This window comes from Phoxinus phoxinus (assembly GCF_949152265.1).
Source record: "Phoxinus phoxinus genome assembly, chromosome: 19".
Taxonomy (NCBI): domain Eukaryota; kingdom Metazoa; phylum Chordata; class Actinopteri; order Cypriniformes; family Leuciscidae; genus Phoxinus; species Phoxinus phoxinus.
Window position 1 is genome coordinate 4,998,511 of NC_136894.1, and position 15,245 is coordinate 5,013,755.

Here is a 15,245-nt window from a genome sequence, read left to right on the forward strand (position 1 = left end):
AAATTTAACTTAAGTATGCAATAACGAAAAACGAAAGTGTGAATGATGATCGAATTTAGCTGAGGAACATCTTTTTTTTATGTCGTCTTACATTTGAATAACTAAATGAATACTAGGTCTGACTATTTTCTGACTATAAACTAAAGTATCAAACTATTTATGTTGTTAAATCTACCTCAGGACATTGAAGATACCGACACACCAGCAAGTGACATTTCACCGGAGATTTTCCAGCTGGCTAATATGGAAGTTTTAAAGAATGCTCCGTGCATATAGTCCATTGACACGTTTCATTATCAGAGTGCAATCAATGCGCGTGTACGTTTGCTCTCTAGCAGTAAATGAACAAGTATTGCGGAAGAACACAGTAGCCGGAGCTACTTCTCTCTGTGAATGTCTATGGCGAGTCACGCAGGCACTGTGCTCCTCCGCAGCGCAGCCGGTCTAAAATAGTCAGAATATAAACACTTATTATAGGCGTACCGTAGTGAGTCAGGATAAGACAAAAACACGGTTTGGAAAATGGATTCATGATGTACTCGTTCATTATATAAATTCTGTTCATTTTTAACACAAAAAGTTAAGGACTGCAGCAGTTACGGATACAACGGCGTTCTGTTGCGCACGCGCAAATTTAACCGTGCATGACCATGCACTCGCACAAATGCGACCACATCAAATTCTAACTCGCACATTGTCAAAAAATGGTTGCATATGCCTGGCCAGACTTCGCTCCTAAAAGTGGGAAATTACATTAATCGTTAACACTTTGTAGTTTGTCATATCGCCCAATCCTAATACACAGGAACAAGAATAAAATCCTTCTTGCCTTCTGAAGTAGCAGCAGAATCCATGCTGACACTTTCATCAAGACTTCCTTTCATTTGGAGTCCTATCTCTGCAGGATCATTCTGACAAAAAAAAAAAAAAAAAAAACAGTCAGTGCAGCAATATTACAATTAATAAGTAAAACCTGCTCACTAACACTTTCAACTTGTGAGACAAAATATGTGAGGACTTACCACTTGGTAGTACCATGTGGGGGGAAGAGCATAGTAGGTCCCAAAAATAGATGGAGATGTAGATGTAGATGTAGCCTGATTTGTAACAGTTAAAATGAGTTTTGACTGACGTTGGCCACGTCGTACAGGGCAGGTTCTGTGGCTCTTTTGCCTTCCTGAAGTTGACTGAAGATCATCTGCGAGACGCACCTTCTCATCTTCATCTGTATTTCCACAGTCTTCTGCTGGCTGGGTGTCTGGATCACTCACAATCTCCTAAAATGGCAGCAAACAGACGGTGTTATAGGAATAGCTCAACCAAATGTGAAAATGCTGTCATTATTTACACATCCTCATGCAGTTTCGAACCTGTATGTTTTTATGATCACCTCTGTCTCTGGACACAACAGGAAACTATTATTTTCTGTACAATGGACTTTATGCACAGTTGCACTACTTCCTGAACTTTAGCCAGCTCTTTTGTTTCCTGTCTGCCATTATTGGACAAACTGATTAATCCAGGTGTGCCTGACCAACAACAATAATTAGACACACCTGGATTAATCAGTTTGTCCAATAATGGCAGACAGGAAACAAAGGAGCTGGCTAAAGTTCAGGAAGTAGTGCAGCTGTGCATAAAGTCCATTGCAGTTTGGCCAGAGTCTCAAACTCCAAAACTAAATGAACAAAGCACAATAAAAGTAATCCAAATGACTTGTGCAGCATTTCCCAAGTCTTCTAAAGCCATAGATATAACATTGTGTGAGAAAAAGACTAAATTTAAGAATTACATTGTCTTCAATAATAAATAAAAAAATTCAACCCAGAACAAGTAGCAAACATTACATTGCATAAAATAGTACAATACAAAATGTAACATTAATTGTTAACAGGGGATCCGAAACTATATGATATTTTAAACAGAAATAGAAAGGACACATACAAAGGCGTTGTTCACATAAGTTACATCCGTTGGATGCGAAAACACCATGGGCACAGCTGATGATGTCAGTACTATGCGATCCTCTCCTTGTTTTATAAAACCATCAGGGGGAAAATGATCGCTGCAGACCCTCCATTTTACGTCGGTTGAAACATCCCGGATAAGAGCAAATTAGTACCATTACTATTAGCCGTCCTACCCATAGACATGTATAGAAAGGCTAGATGGCTTACCGGCGCTGAGAGCCAATGGGACCCGACGACGTCACACGGCGGCCATCTTAGGACAGGACCGCTCGTCCAGTTATAACATTAAAGTCTATTGTGCATGTAGTGCTGAAATAACTATATTTTGCTCAATTTTCAACCGATTTTCAAACGGCTTGGTGTGTCATAAACGTCAGGGATGCGTTTGTGAAAAATTATAGCCACGGAGTTTATTAAGAAAATAGTATATTAAGTAGACTAGACAGGTAAAGTACTAGGTATACCCATACACACACACAGTAATGATGTCAATATTTATAAGGTACATGAAACATGAAATAGTGCAATTTAGTTTATTAGTAATATTAACATTATTAAATACATGTGTAAATTTATGTATAATATAAATCTGTCTCAAGTTGCCATTCTGTAAAATAAAGAGAAAAGAGATGGGTCTTTTTTTTTTTTTTTTTTTTTTACTTAGGTCCAAAGGCACACAATTAGAAAAAACGTACAAAAAAAATATACAAAATATACAAAAAATATATACAATTGGACACAAAACTCTTTCCATCAATACAATATAATCAATACAGCTCCCTCCCTCTCCTCCTCTCTCTTAAATGGTCTGAACTTACATAGCGCTTTTCTACACCGTCTTGGTGCCCAAAGCGCTTTACAAAGCCCCACATTCACCCATTCACGCACACACTCATACACCACTCATTCACATGCAAACATCAAAGAAGAGTAGGGCTGGTTTTCTCCTGCTTTTCTTGAAGCGTTTGTGCTTCTTGGTGCTACCGGCTGAAAAAATAGTTAAAATATTCAATTGATCTGTAATACACTTTATGTATTGCTAAACTTGCAGAAAGTGTGACATTAAATCACATTTAAATATCGATGCATCCATCTTTAACACCTTGTATTCTAGTTGGCCAATTATACACGTACCCTCTGAAGATGAGCAGGGAAGTTGAAGACAGATGGAACAGCTCCAGCTTTGAATCTGATAGTCTGCCCTGTCCTGTCGAAATCTTCATTTCTGAAGTGTTCACTGCAGAGCAGTGTTCTGTCATTAGCCACAAAACCTTCCCTTCTCAGGGCACGCTCCCACTGTCTCCGGCGCTCGCTACATTTGGGAAACCTTACAAATGGGAGAAATAGAAGTCAGATATAAATGATTGTTAACCTTGCACCTTTATTTCCTTCAACATTGAGGGTATGGACTAAAATACAGTATAAAATATATTATCATTTTGATTCTATGTACTGCATGTATGCAAATATATGTAGCCAATCTTGTAATGTTGTCTCAGTTACACTATTCCTCGCAGAACTTGTATTACTAAGTATCCTAATAATAGTCATAATATTTTTCTTTTCTTACTTGTGAAAGCTGATCCCACGGGTTCTGGTTTGGAGGCTCCGTGAATTGGTGCAGCCGTAGGCGGCACAAAAATCAGGCATTTTCCACAAGCGTAATCAGAAGTTCTTTAAACAAAAAACCAACAAAGTAATCCAAATGTAAAGATGTTTTTAAGAAACCAAACCACTTGGAAATCATGTGTAACTCAAAGCTATGTTGAAACAGTGTAAACAGTACACGCGCGAGAGATCACTTCCGGCGCGCGCGCTCAGATGGACGTGGTTGTAGGTAAAAACTATAAAAACCTGTTCGCTTTCTCACACAAACCGCTCGTTTCGTGTCTTAGGCCATCAATGTGTACTTAATTGGTTAGTTCACCCAAAATTGAAAATAAGATCAATGACTCGCCCTCATGTCATACACATTGTTTCAAAGCAGCTTTACAGAAATTCAACTTCATAAATCAATGTACATAGAAAAATTAAGTTAATTAATCATGTATTAATTGAGGGCATAACATCGTTTTTAATAAAACTAAGTCGTCAAGCAATTCGAATAAATGTTATAGTAACTGTAACACTGCACGATCTCACTATACTGCGCTTACATACATACCTGCTTTGTGTGTGGTAAACACAGGCTGGGCACAGCTGTTTTTTTCAGTTTTCGACGTATCTTTCCCGGACCCGGTCTGAAGTCGTCTGGTGAAAAATGCTCACTGCACAATGTCAGTAGACGGGCGAGTTGAAAAGGTAAATCCACATCTCGCTGAACACATAGCAGCCATAGCTTTAGTCGCTCTGGATCGTTTACCGGGAAAGAGTAAAAGTGAAACCTTTTCTCTGCCGGCGTTGGTAATGCACTTTTACGTCGCCGTGGTCGTTTTTGTTTATTAGGGCATCCGCGACATGCACACTTACGCATCATAAAAAAAAATGATAGAATAGCTTGAATATAGCGTGCGTCTCCCTCAGACTGTAAACGAAGCTCGGGCGCACCAGATAACACGTCATCAGCGTCTTACGTCAGCAGCGTGGTAAGTCCCGCCCCCTCCGCTAACCCCGCTGGACCTCAAAAAGTTGAAAAACCATCAATGCAAGTGAATGGGAGAAAATAATTATTTTCTGGTCCCGTTTGAATTGTGCCATGAATTTGAACATATGTTGACTGTGAATTTTTTATGTGACTTTGTGTGACTGTGAATTTTTTATTAGACTTTGTGTGAGAGCACTTTGTGGACTACAACTCTTCGCTGCTTTCGGCGCGTTTGAAACGTCAACACCACTAGCTCACGGCTCTAGCTCACGGATCCCGCTAGACATGGCTGTGTCTTTGGTGCACTTCACCGCCTTCTTTCAGGGAGAGGACAAAATCGTTGAGGTTGGCGAAAACCACGGGTAAGTCAACTTTATGCGGTGACGTCACATTGGCGACATGTAGTCTTTCTCGTTATGTCTTTTCCACAACTGCTAGCCGACGAATCATACCATATACTGTCAAACTTGTAACATGAAAGGTTATATAAAAAATTCACAGACAACATATGTTCACATTAATGGCACAATTCGAACGGGACCAGAAAATAATTATTTTCTCCCATTCACTTGCATTGACGGTTTTTCAACTTTGAGGTCCAGCGGGGTTTAACGGAGGGGGCGGGACTTACCAGCTCTACAGACTTCACAGAATGAGCTGTGTTTTTTGAAGATTAAATACACTATAGTCACTCATTTTGTATACTCTCTTTTTCAAAGTACTTACATTTTAATTATGTATTGGTATATAAAGACAGTTTAAGCCAATTTGAAAAACAGTTATTTAGACATTCTTACCTACCCAACCTTTAATGACATTATTTTCAATTTTGGGTGAACTAACCCTTTAAGATGGGGAATTGTTTAATTTGGACTTCTCTGTGCATTCTCTTTGAGGTGTGACCATAGACCTGCATTGTATGACTGACAGACAAGAACCGTTTGACCTAAAAATATCACAATCGAAACTACTGCGCAAACAAAGACACCTACATCTTGGATGCCCTTAAAGTAAGCTAAAACATACCAAAATTTAATTTCAAAGTGAACCATCCCTTTAATGTTTTTTCAGAGAAGACATAAAAACAATCAAATTCCACTATAAACACCTTACCTTATCTTTACTAGATTAAAAGTAAATTCTGCCAAATCCCTACAAAAACCCTCTCTAATCCCCAAAAAACAATCGAGTCAACAACTCCGCGATTTTATTTTGTTTTTGAAAAAAAGGTACAAATGTGTTTGTTATTGCGTATTTTTTATATATCATTTCAACCCTGTTTAATATTAAGTTGTTTTAACGTCAAGACAATTTCGGCCGAACAATTCCCTTCAAATAGCTAAGAAAAATCACAAGAATTTAGAATGCAAATAAATGGAAGATGACAATGAGTCAATATGAAGATAAGACAACCGCATAATCATCATCAGATTTTGACATAGCGAAAAATTAAATAATGTAAATAAATAGGAGATCGTCATAAATCATTGTTAAAGGGATGGTTCTGAGTAATTTCAACCTATGGTTATTTGCACCATGACCTCGAGCCAAACTGTGTCTGACTATCTCACAACAACAATCCTCTGCTTTTAGCCACGTGCAGTGGTTTCCGTCAACAAAGCTTCACGCGAGAGTATAAAAACGTTTCACTGAGTTTTGAAAGCTTTATAAATGCTAGTATTTTCAGATCAACACTAAAAAAGTATTTCGCATATCATCCAGTTATCAATACATTTCTGAGATTTTCCCTTACACTTGTGAGTTTTGCAAAGGACTTTTACAGTGAGATGCGTATCGTTACTGATCTGGGCCTTTTTAAATCAAGACTTAAAACGCATCTTTTTAAAGTGGCTTTTAGTACCTACTAGTAGTGTGGTGGCACGTTTATATTCATTTTATTTTTTTTCTTACTTTTCTTTCATTTATTTTTGTACTTGTGTTTGTTTTAAATTGTTGTTTAATCTGTTGTAAAGCACTTTGGTTCACCTATTGGTCAATGTAAGGTGCTATATAAATAAAGTAGATTTACGGGCTTTTCCCAAATCACTCGAGGTCATGGTGCAAAGGACCCTAGGTTGAAATTACTCCGAACCATCCCTTTAAAGGGACAGTTCAGTTCACCCGACATCTTTTTTTTTTTCGTAACCACTCTTGCCATGTTCGATCAATAACAGCAGGATAATTAGCCTCACACACACACACACACACCTCGGTTTGTTGCCCAGGTACAGCGGCTGAATTCAGATATCGTCGAGTTGGTCCCGTGAGATCGTCCGGTGAAAAATGGACACTGCAAACCCTCAATGCGCGGACAGATTCAGTGGGTGAGTTTATATCCCGTTTGAGAGCGAGCAGCCACAGCTTCAGTCTCTCTGGATCATGCAGCGGCAATGTGTGGAAAATCAAACTTTCCTCCTGTGGCGATGCCGTTGGACGGAGTCTTATTGCTTTCTCTCGGTTGAAACATCCAGGAAAAGCGCACACGCGTACCATTGCGGGAAAAAAAAAAACCTAATAGCATGGACGTACTGCTACGCGCAACGTAAAGGAGCCATGTTTGAAGAGAAGCGGAACGAGACTTGAAATCTATTGCATGTCACAACACAAGATATCCGTCTATTCCTCTCAGAGAACTTGCTTTAGGAGAATTTGAGGCGCACGAGTCACGTGGGCTATTGTTATGGTACTTGCTGGAGCTTGACAGCTGCTGTCATCATCCACTTGCCGTATGAACAAGGCAGAGCAGCCTGAAGCTCTTCTTGTGGTTGTTTATAAATCAACATATGGTGCATTTCCGCCACCTACTGGATTGGTGCCGCAGTGCTTCTCATCTCAACCCTGAAGATGACCGAGTTCACCCAAAAATGAAAATGTTCCCATAATTTACCCTCAAGCCATCCTAGGACTCTCTTCTTTTAGCTGATCACAATATATAATACCCTAGCTCTTCCAAGCTTTATAATAGCATTAATAGTTCCCGAATTTAGTAATTCAGTAGTTTCAATTTTTATATTTTTATGTCAAACCGTTCTTGTCTGTCAGTCATATAATGCAGGAATATAGGCACTGTCTCCAAAAGCATGCAGAGATGTCTCTAATAGCATGCAGAGAAAAGTCCAAATTAAAAAATTCCCCATCGTAAGTGCACATTGATGGCATAAGACACGAAACAAGCGGTTTGTGTGATAAAACGAACAGTATTTATATTGTTTTTATCTCTTTTACACAACCACGTCCAAGTGATTTGTTTACTTAGTCTGCGTTACTTAGTCACACGTTATTATTATTAGTAGTAGTATTAAAGGTTGGGTAGGTCAGAATTGTCTAAAAAAACTTTTATTCAAATTTGTTTAAACTGTCTTTATATACCAATACATAATTAAAATGCAAGTACTCTGAAATAGAGAGTATAAAAAACTGAAGTGACACGTGGGCAGAGCCAGTTATAGAGCTGGTAAGTCCCGCCCCCTCCGCTAACCCCGCTGGACCTCAAAGTTGAAAAACCGTCAATGCAAGTGAATGGGAGAAAATAATTATTTTCTGGTCCCGTTTGAATTGTGCCATGAATTTGAACATATGTTGACTGTGAATTTTTTATATAATCTTTCGTGTGAAAAATGCTACAATTTAGCGGGTAGAAGTTTGATACGGGTAGACTTTGTGTGAGAGCACTTTGTGGACTACAACTCTTCGCTGCTTTCGACGCGTTTGAAACGTCAACACCACTAGCTCACGGCTCTAGCTCACGGATCCCGCTAGACATGGCTGTGTCTTTGGTGCACTTCACCGCCTTCTTTCAGGGAGAGGACAAAATCGTTGAGGTTGGTCAACTACCACGGGTAAGTCAACTTTATGTGGTGACGTCACATAGGCGACATGTAGTCTTTCTCGTTATGTCTTTTCCACAACTGCTAGCCGACGAATCATACCATATACTGTGTCAAACTTGTAACATGAAAGATTATATAAAAAATTCACAGACAACATATGTTCACATTCATGGCACAATTCAAACGGGACCAGAAAATAATAATTTTCTCCCATTCACTTGTATTGACGGTTTTTCAACTTTGAGGTCCAGCGGGGTTTTACGGAGGGGGCGGGACTTACCAGCTCTATAGCGGCGGTAGTCATGGCGACGGAGAGTGACAGTCGCGCAAGCCAATCACTTGTTTCGTCCCGGTAGGAATTAATGAGCTGTGTTTTTTGAAGATTAAATACACTATAGTCACTAAATTTTTATACTCTCTTTTTCAAAGTACTTACATTTTAATTATGTATTGGTATATAAAGACAGTTTAAGCCAATTTGCAAAAAAGTTCTTTAGACAATTCTTACCTACACAACCTTTAACTTTGACTGCACCCTGCGTAGTGTAGTACACATAGTTTCACATTGGTTTTACTACATATCTCTCTCATGTAAAACCATTCTTACCAAATGGTGCCCATATAAAAAAAAAAATAGTAGTTACAGAAATTCAAGTAACCACCCAAAAAAATGGTTTTACTAACTTACAACAAAAATAAATTTTATTGTTCATTTCATGTAATGCCAGCTTTACAAATAGAAAGGACACAAAACAAAGACGTTGTTTACAAACCTCCGTTGGATGCGAAAACACCATAGGCACAGCTGATGATGTCAGTACTATGCGATCCTCTCCTTGTTTTATAAAATCATCAGGGGGAAAATGATCGCTGCAGACCCTCCATAACTTTAGTAAGTTTATGGGTGTGTTGATATCCAGCCGAAGAGCAATCAACCATAACTTCAAGCGAGAAGGCTTACAAGTTGGGAATGCGTGAAAACTCACCACTCCCGGATGAGTTCGCGCGAGCTTACGTAAATGTATTTTTTTACGTCGGTTTAAACATTCCGGATAAGCGCAAACTAGTACCATTACTACCTATAATCTCTGTTCTGTGCATAGGTTCTGGTGTAAACAGTAAGTGACGTACACACGCGCGAGAGATCACTTCCGGTGTTACAATATATTCGACTCCTGAAATATTTGGTTCCAATGGGTGGAGCTACCATGAATATTCACGAGACCATCGCGGGGGCGGGGTGACCAATACAAGCGAGTGGAACAGACATTATTAGCGTGAGCGCCTCTGATCGCTTTTTGTTTTATGGATTGTTTATTTCAAACAGGTAATAAAGTTGAACAAAGTTAAGCAAATGAAATGTGGACACATGCTGCTGGCCCGATAATTTTTGGTTTCTGTGATAGCAGAATGATAGCCAACGACGTGAATCATTACGTTACGTTCACATCATGAAAGTTCCACAGCCAAAAAAAAGTAAACGCACAAAATCATGTAGCCAAAATATTCATGTAGGCTAGGGAGGATTAGTGTTAGGCTTATGATGTTATGGATTGATTTTTATGATTTTCCGCCTGATACAAACGTTACGTTACAAAATGTCAAGCTTACCCCAAGTTCTTCCAACTCTGTCGTCCCAGGACGTAATGTGGGAACCGCTGTACTTGTCAGGCGAATGCGCTTTTTGGGCGGTATCTTGTGACCTTTAGCGAAGTCCTCATCAGTAAAATGCAGACCGCAGACACGGTGATCAGCTTCACGCAGAACCTCAACAAGTGTGCTCACATCCCACCGCAGAAATTCCAGCCACAACTTTAGCCTTCCTGGGTCGTTGAAAGGAAGTCTGTGACTACTTGTTATGCGACGAATTTTCCCGCAATTCAGAACTGCACAAAATCGCCCCATTATTAGCTGTGTTTCAAATGCTTTCAATTAAGACAGCGATCTTCTGCTTCTTCTGTGTATTCAAATGCCAGTGGTTCGCTTGCTTCTTCTTATGTTTTTATTAGTGGTTGGCAAACCAGCTTATTAGGTGCTTTACCGCCACCTACTGAACGGGAGTGTGAATCAGAAGATTTGGCAGAATGTATGGGAAGGAGAGGGACATTTAAAAAAAAAAAAAAAATACAGCAATATCCTCTATATTCGCTCCATCAGACCTGTTTCTTTCAAAAAAGTTATTAGCTGTATATGTATTTTCCTTAATGCTGTTCCAAGGATGTTTTTTAAAGTGAAGTTTAGTTTTCCAAGGACTACTTCTTTCCTTTCCTTTTCATATACATGACAATCCATCATCACATGTTGGACATATTCTGGTTGATTGCAATGTAAACACATTCCATTTATATGTCTACCAACTACTAGATGAAGGGTCTCGTTGAGCCCATAGGTTGAGCCCTGTATGTCCTATTCTGAGACGAGTGAGAATCCTTTCTGGTTTGCTTGCAATTGGCAAAGGTGCACTATCGCCACCAACTGGGCTGGAGTGTCTATTATTCACGCTCTCAACGGAAGAATGTACGAGTGTGAGGCGTTTGGAAAAATAAGTCCACAGTTTTACAACGAATGGTAAAATACCTGTTGGAAAGCATCTTTTGCAGCGATTTTTGTGTGAGCAAATCAGTGAACACCCCTGACCACTCGAGACAGGGGTAGCTGCAGCTTGGAGTAATGGGCGTGGCAAGAGGTAGGGGCGTGGCAAGAGGTAGGGACGTAGTAAGAGGTTTCTCATTGGTCAAAGGAGTTTCCTCCTGGCAACTGCGTTGGCCAATCAGCAGTAACCATAGTTATATATCAATTTTTTTAGCTAAAAAAAGGGGGTCTTCACTGCGTTCTATGTTCTATTCAGACAGAGTTTGATGGCTTCTGCTCTATGGACTGCTACTACAGTATGAATCAGTGAAGGAATGAGTTTTGACTAAGAACACAAGCCTTTGATGACATTCTATTGACTTTTCAAAAAATGAATTGTAAAAATGACAACTGAATAAATGTATTTTGTATAAAATGGTGTTTGTTTTGCTTAATTGATTAATGTCACTTAATAGTTTATTAAACTGTTTTTGCTTCATTTTATAATTATATGGTGAGTGTTTGATCAAACATGTACAGTATATATGCCTTTATACAGCAAAAACATTTGCTGTACCATTATTATAAAAAATAACATTACTTTTAGTTTGTATGTAGCCTACTTTAAATGAAAGTTCAAAACTAGTATGACTTTAATAGTGTCAGGAGATAATTTTATCTTTAAAATAATAATTTAATTAGTTTTTAATTATATTTTTATTTTATTATTTAGTTCAAGTACAGACATTTCAAGTATAATGCAATAAATAAATAAAAAGATTAATACAAGGCATTGTAAATACAGCTCAAAATGTGTAAACCAGAGAATAACAGTATAAAATGCACATAATATAAATAAATGCAAAAATAAAAGTTTATAATATCAAGGTAGTTATAGATATTTTCAAAAACTTTGTTTTGTGATCTCATGTTTTAAAGTCTTTCAAAGTATACTGTGTGATGATCAGTGTTATAAAAGGTAATATATGAGGGTTTCTTTTATTTTTGTCTTATAAATATAAAACTTCGCCAAAATAATTGAATTATATCATTTAGTTTTTCAGAAAAATATGGCTTTTGGAAACAAAGTAAAATGTCATGAGGTTCTAAATTAAGACAAATATGTTTCTCAAATCTATTTTAAAGTCAGTCCAAAAAGAAATAGAAAAACGGCAATACAAAAAAAAAATGTTCAATATCTTCAAGTGATGTGTTACAAACATAGGTTACAAAAAGTGCATTTATCACAAACAGTATGAATGTTTCAACAAACCACAGAAACCGAAAATTCTCGGGCCAGCAACATGTGTCCAAATTTAAATCTTAAAGGGATAGTTCGGGCAAAAATTATATTAAACCCATGATTAACCCACCCTTAAGCCGTTCGAGATGCATATGTCAATAATTTTTCAGACGAACACATTTTCAGTTATTTTAGAAAATGTCTTAGATCTTTCAGTGGTTATAATGTCAAGTTATGGGGTCCACCTCCTTCAAGTCCCATAAATGTGCATTTCTTGACTTTCATAATTAACTTTTAAATTGACAAACATCATGTGTGTAATTCAGGACACAGTTCAGATGGAATAAAAAGATAAGTCGTCTCTCGCATGCGTGTGCCTCATGAAGAGCATGTAATCATAAAGGAATTATGCAATTATGCTTAGGGCACCAGCGGGACTGACCATACATATTTTTTCCAAAATAAGGTCTCATGAGCTGGAAGCGGAGGGACTTAAGCCGCGTTTCCACCGCGGGAACTTTCCCCAGGAACTAGGAACTTTGGGCTGGTACTCGGTGTGTTTACACCGCAGGATCAGGGTCTAAATGAAGTTCCAGGTAAATATTTCCCCCTCAAAAACTCCCTGCTGGCGAGGTAGTACTTTTTCAAAGTTCAGGAACTTTCGGGGGCGGGACTTGTGCGCTGAAGATGCTGATTGGTTGTGTTCACGCCGCATATTGACTGGAGGACTCCACGCAGCATTCTATTTTAACCGGCATTTTTTAAAAAATCTATTGCGGTTCGTGGCTTCATGCATTAAGAGTTGTCTGTCTGCAAATATGGAATTTAATTATAAAAAAACACTGGACCGACGACGAGGTTCAGGCTTTATTACGCGTATTTGTGTAACAGGAAATTTTCTGCGCGTTCGTCCCAGCCGTCTCACATTCAATGTCCGCAATACATCACAAACAACTGCAGCACAGTTTGAATCTCCTCCATACTTATTATAAATGTGGCGCTCAAAACTGATTACTGTGCGTCGCAGACTGGGAGGAGCAGTCGCGCGCAGTTTATAATCTTCCCGCCCGGTACTTTAGACCGCGGTGTAAACGCAGAAAGCAACCGGTCTGGGGCAAAAAAAGTTCCTGGGAAAAAAGTTCCTGGGACAAATTGTTCCGGGTAATTTCGGTGGAAACGCGGCTTTAGTCTCTCTATTGACCCCGATAACCTCCGATGACGCAAAAATCGCCATTTAGCGTCATCGGAGGATTTTTTGGCCTTTTTTCAATACGCCCATATGGGTTGGGATCTCACTCACAGAATCAGAAATAGAGTCGAGTATTACCTCTACGCGAATGCGTTTAGTACCAGATGGCCCAGGCTGTTCGTCACCTGGGAAGGTGAATATCGATGGAATTGCGGTGTCCTTCAGAGTGATTCTCTTCATTCCAAGGACATTCGGTTCGTAGTTTTCCTGCTTGAAATGGCGACTGCAAACACTATGGTTTTTCATATCGGTGTCCTCTCCAAACTTCGGGTGTTTGATAGCCCGCAGCCACTGTTTGCACCGCTCCAAATGTCTAACCGGCAAATGATGGAAACTTACTGATTGTCCTTTCCTGTTTTTTTTTTTTTACATCCCGGCACACAGCAATTTAGCACCATTTCGATGGGAAAAAACGCTAGTCCTCGGGTGTAAAATGTTCACTGCACAGCATGTGTCTGTAGACTTTTTCCACGGGTGTATTAAAGTTACATCCCAGCGAATAGCGAGCAGCCACAGCTCCAAACGCTCAGAATAATTTACAGGGAATGTGTGAAATGGTAAACTATATCCCTTTGATGTTAGTGGACGTAATCTTACGACTTTATTTATGTTTAAGCATCCCGGATAGACGCACGAACGAAATTCAAGACAAATACAAATCTACAGTAGGCTATAAAGCTAAAACAACTCACTTATTTTCACGGTTTCGCTTTGCTGTAAACAAGCATAATACATAATAGCCATAAGCTAGAACTCCACACTCAAGATTCAAATAGCTTTCACTCACACTCACTAACGTTACCTTTAAAAAAAAAAAAAAAAAAAAAAAAAAAGAGAGAACGCGCGTACCCTAGTACCTGACTCTAATAGGTAGGCTACCTAGTGCTTGCTTAATAGGACTGCAAATGGGTATTGGCTGGTCTAAACGTTCCTGTCAGATTTTGTTTGTGATTTTGGGAAGCAGTTTTTGAGATTTCAGGATTCCCCCATTCAAATAGACAGGACTTGGTCTTGGATGCACGAAATATTTGCAAATATGTTTGCAGCGTGAACAGACATTCATTTAAAGGGACTCCAGCACTCTTTGATTTTTTTTTCCTATTTCGGAACGTTCTTCAAAGCCAAGTCATTGTAGGGTTTTCTTTGGCATTTATAAATGGGCAAGCAGAAAATACATTTACTGTTCACTTGCGCGTTACAAACGAAGTTGATGAACATTACACACACACACACACACACACCTCTTCACATACCTCAGGTCCTGGTGAAAAAACCATAGGCACAGCTGATGAATTCAGTAGTACTTTATTCCCTTGGATTGCTTTGAAATCATCAGGGGGGAAATGGTCACTGCAGACCCTCCACACTTTGAGTAACCTCATGGGTGTGTTGACATCCATTCGAAGAGCAAGCAACCATAGCTTCAGTCGATCCGGATCAAACGTTGGGAATCGGTGAAAAGTAAATCTTCCCGAGTGAGATTGCCCCAGCGAACGTAATTTCTTATTTTTAAATCGGTTGCAACAATTGGGATAAACACAGGTCAGTACCATTTTGATGAACGATATACAACACGCGTCCTCCCTTCTCTGTAGTAAACAAACACCGCGTCAGCTCACGTGTGAGGTCGCTCCCGCGCATACGTCATTATGCGACAGAAAGCTCGTGCTCAGGACCGTTTGCCAAGGGATTAGAGAAATGTTTATTACAAACTCTTTACTTTTGAAGTTACGAATGTGTTGTTTTTGATTTGGGACTCCGAGTCAAAGGAGATGGATGGCAGATCAAAACGGCTTAC

General features: G+C 39.1%; 1 protein-coding gene across 9 annotated transcripts in view; it reads right to left on the reverse strand.

Moving 5' to 3' along the window:
• zmym4.2 (zinc finger MYM-type containing 4, tandem duplicate 2) overlaps positions 1-15,070 on the reverse strand; it is a 35,969-nt gene extending 20,899 nt beyond the window's left edge. The window contains exons 1-5 of one of the 9 annotated variants that reach the window (XM_079591901.1): positions 9,158-9,293; positions 3,541-3,644; positions 3,105-3,297; positions 1,023-1,277; positions 830-911 (exon numbers count right to left, since the gene is read on the reverse strand). In XM_079591901.1, the coding sequence (XP_079448027.1) occupies positions 830-911; positions 1,023-1,277; positions 3,105-3,297; positions 3,541-3,620 (610 nt within the window). In that variant the 5' untranslated portion in view covers positions 3,621-3,644; positions 9,158-9,293. Of the gene's footprint in view, positions 1-829; positions 912-1,022; positions 1,278-1,968; positions 2,008-3,104; positions 3,298-3,540; positions 3,645-4,134; positions 4,513-6,762; positions 7,322-9,157; positions 9,544-9,995; positions 10,380-14,700 lie in introns of those variants that run through there. The other 8 variants (XM_079591902.1, XM_079591903.1, XM_079591899.1 and 5 more) reach the window with 8 other exon arrangements.
• Positions 15,071-15,245: the final 175 nt, after the last annotated feature.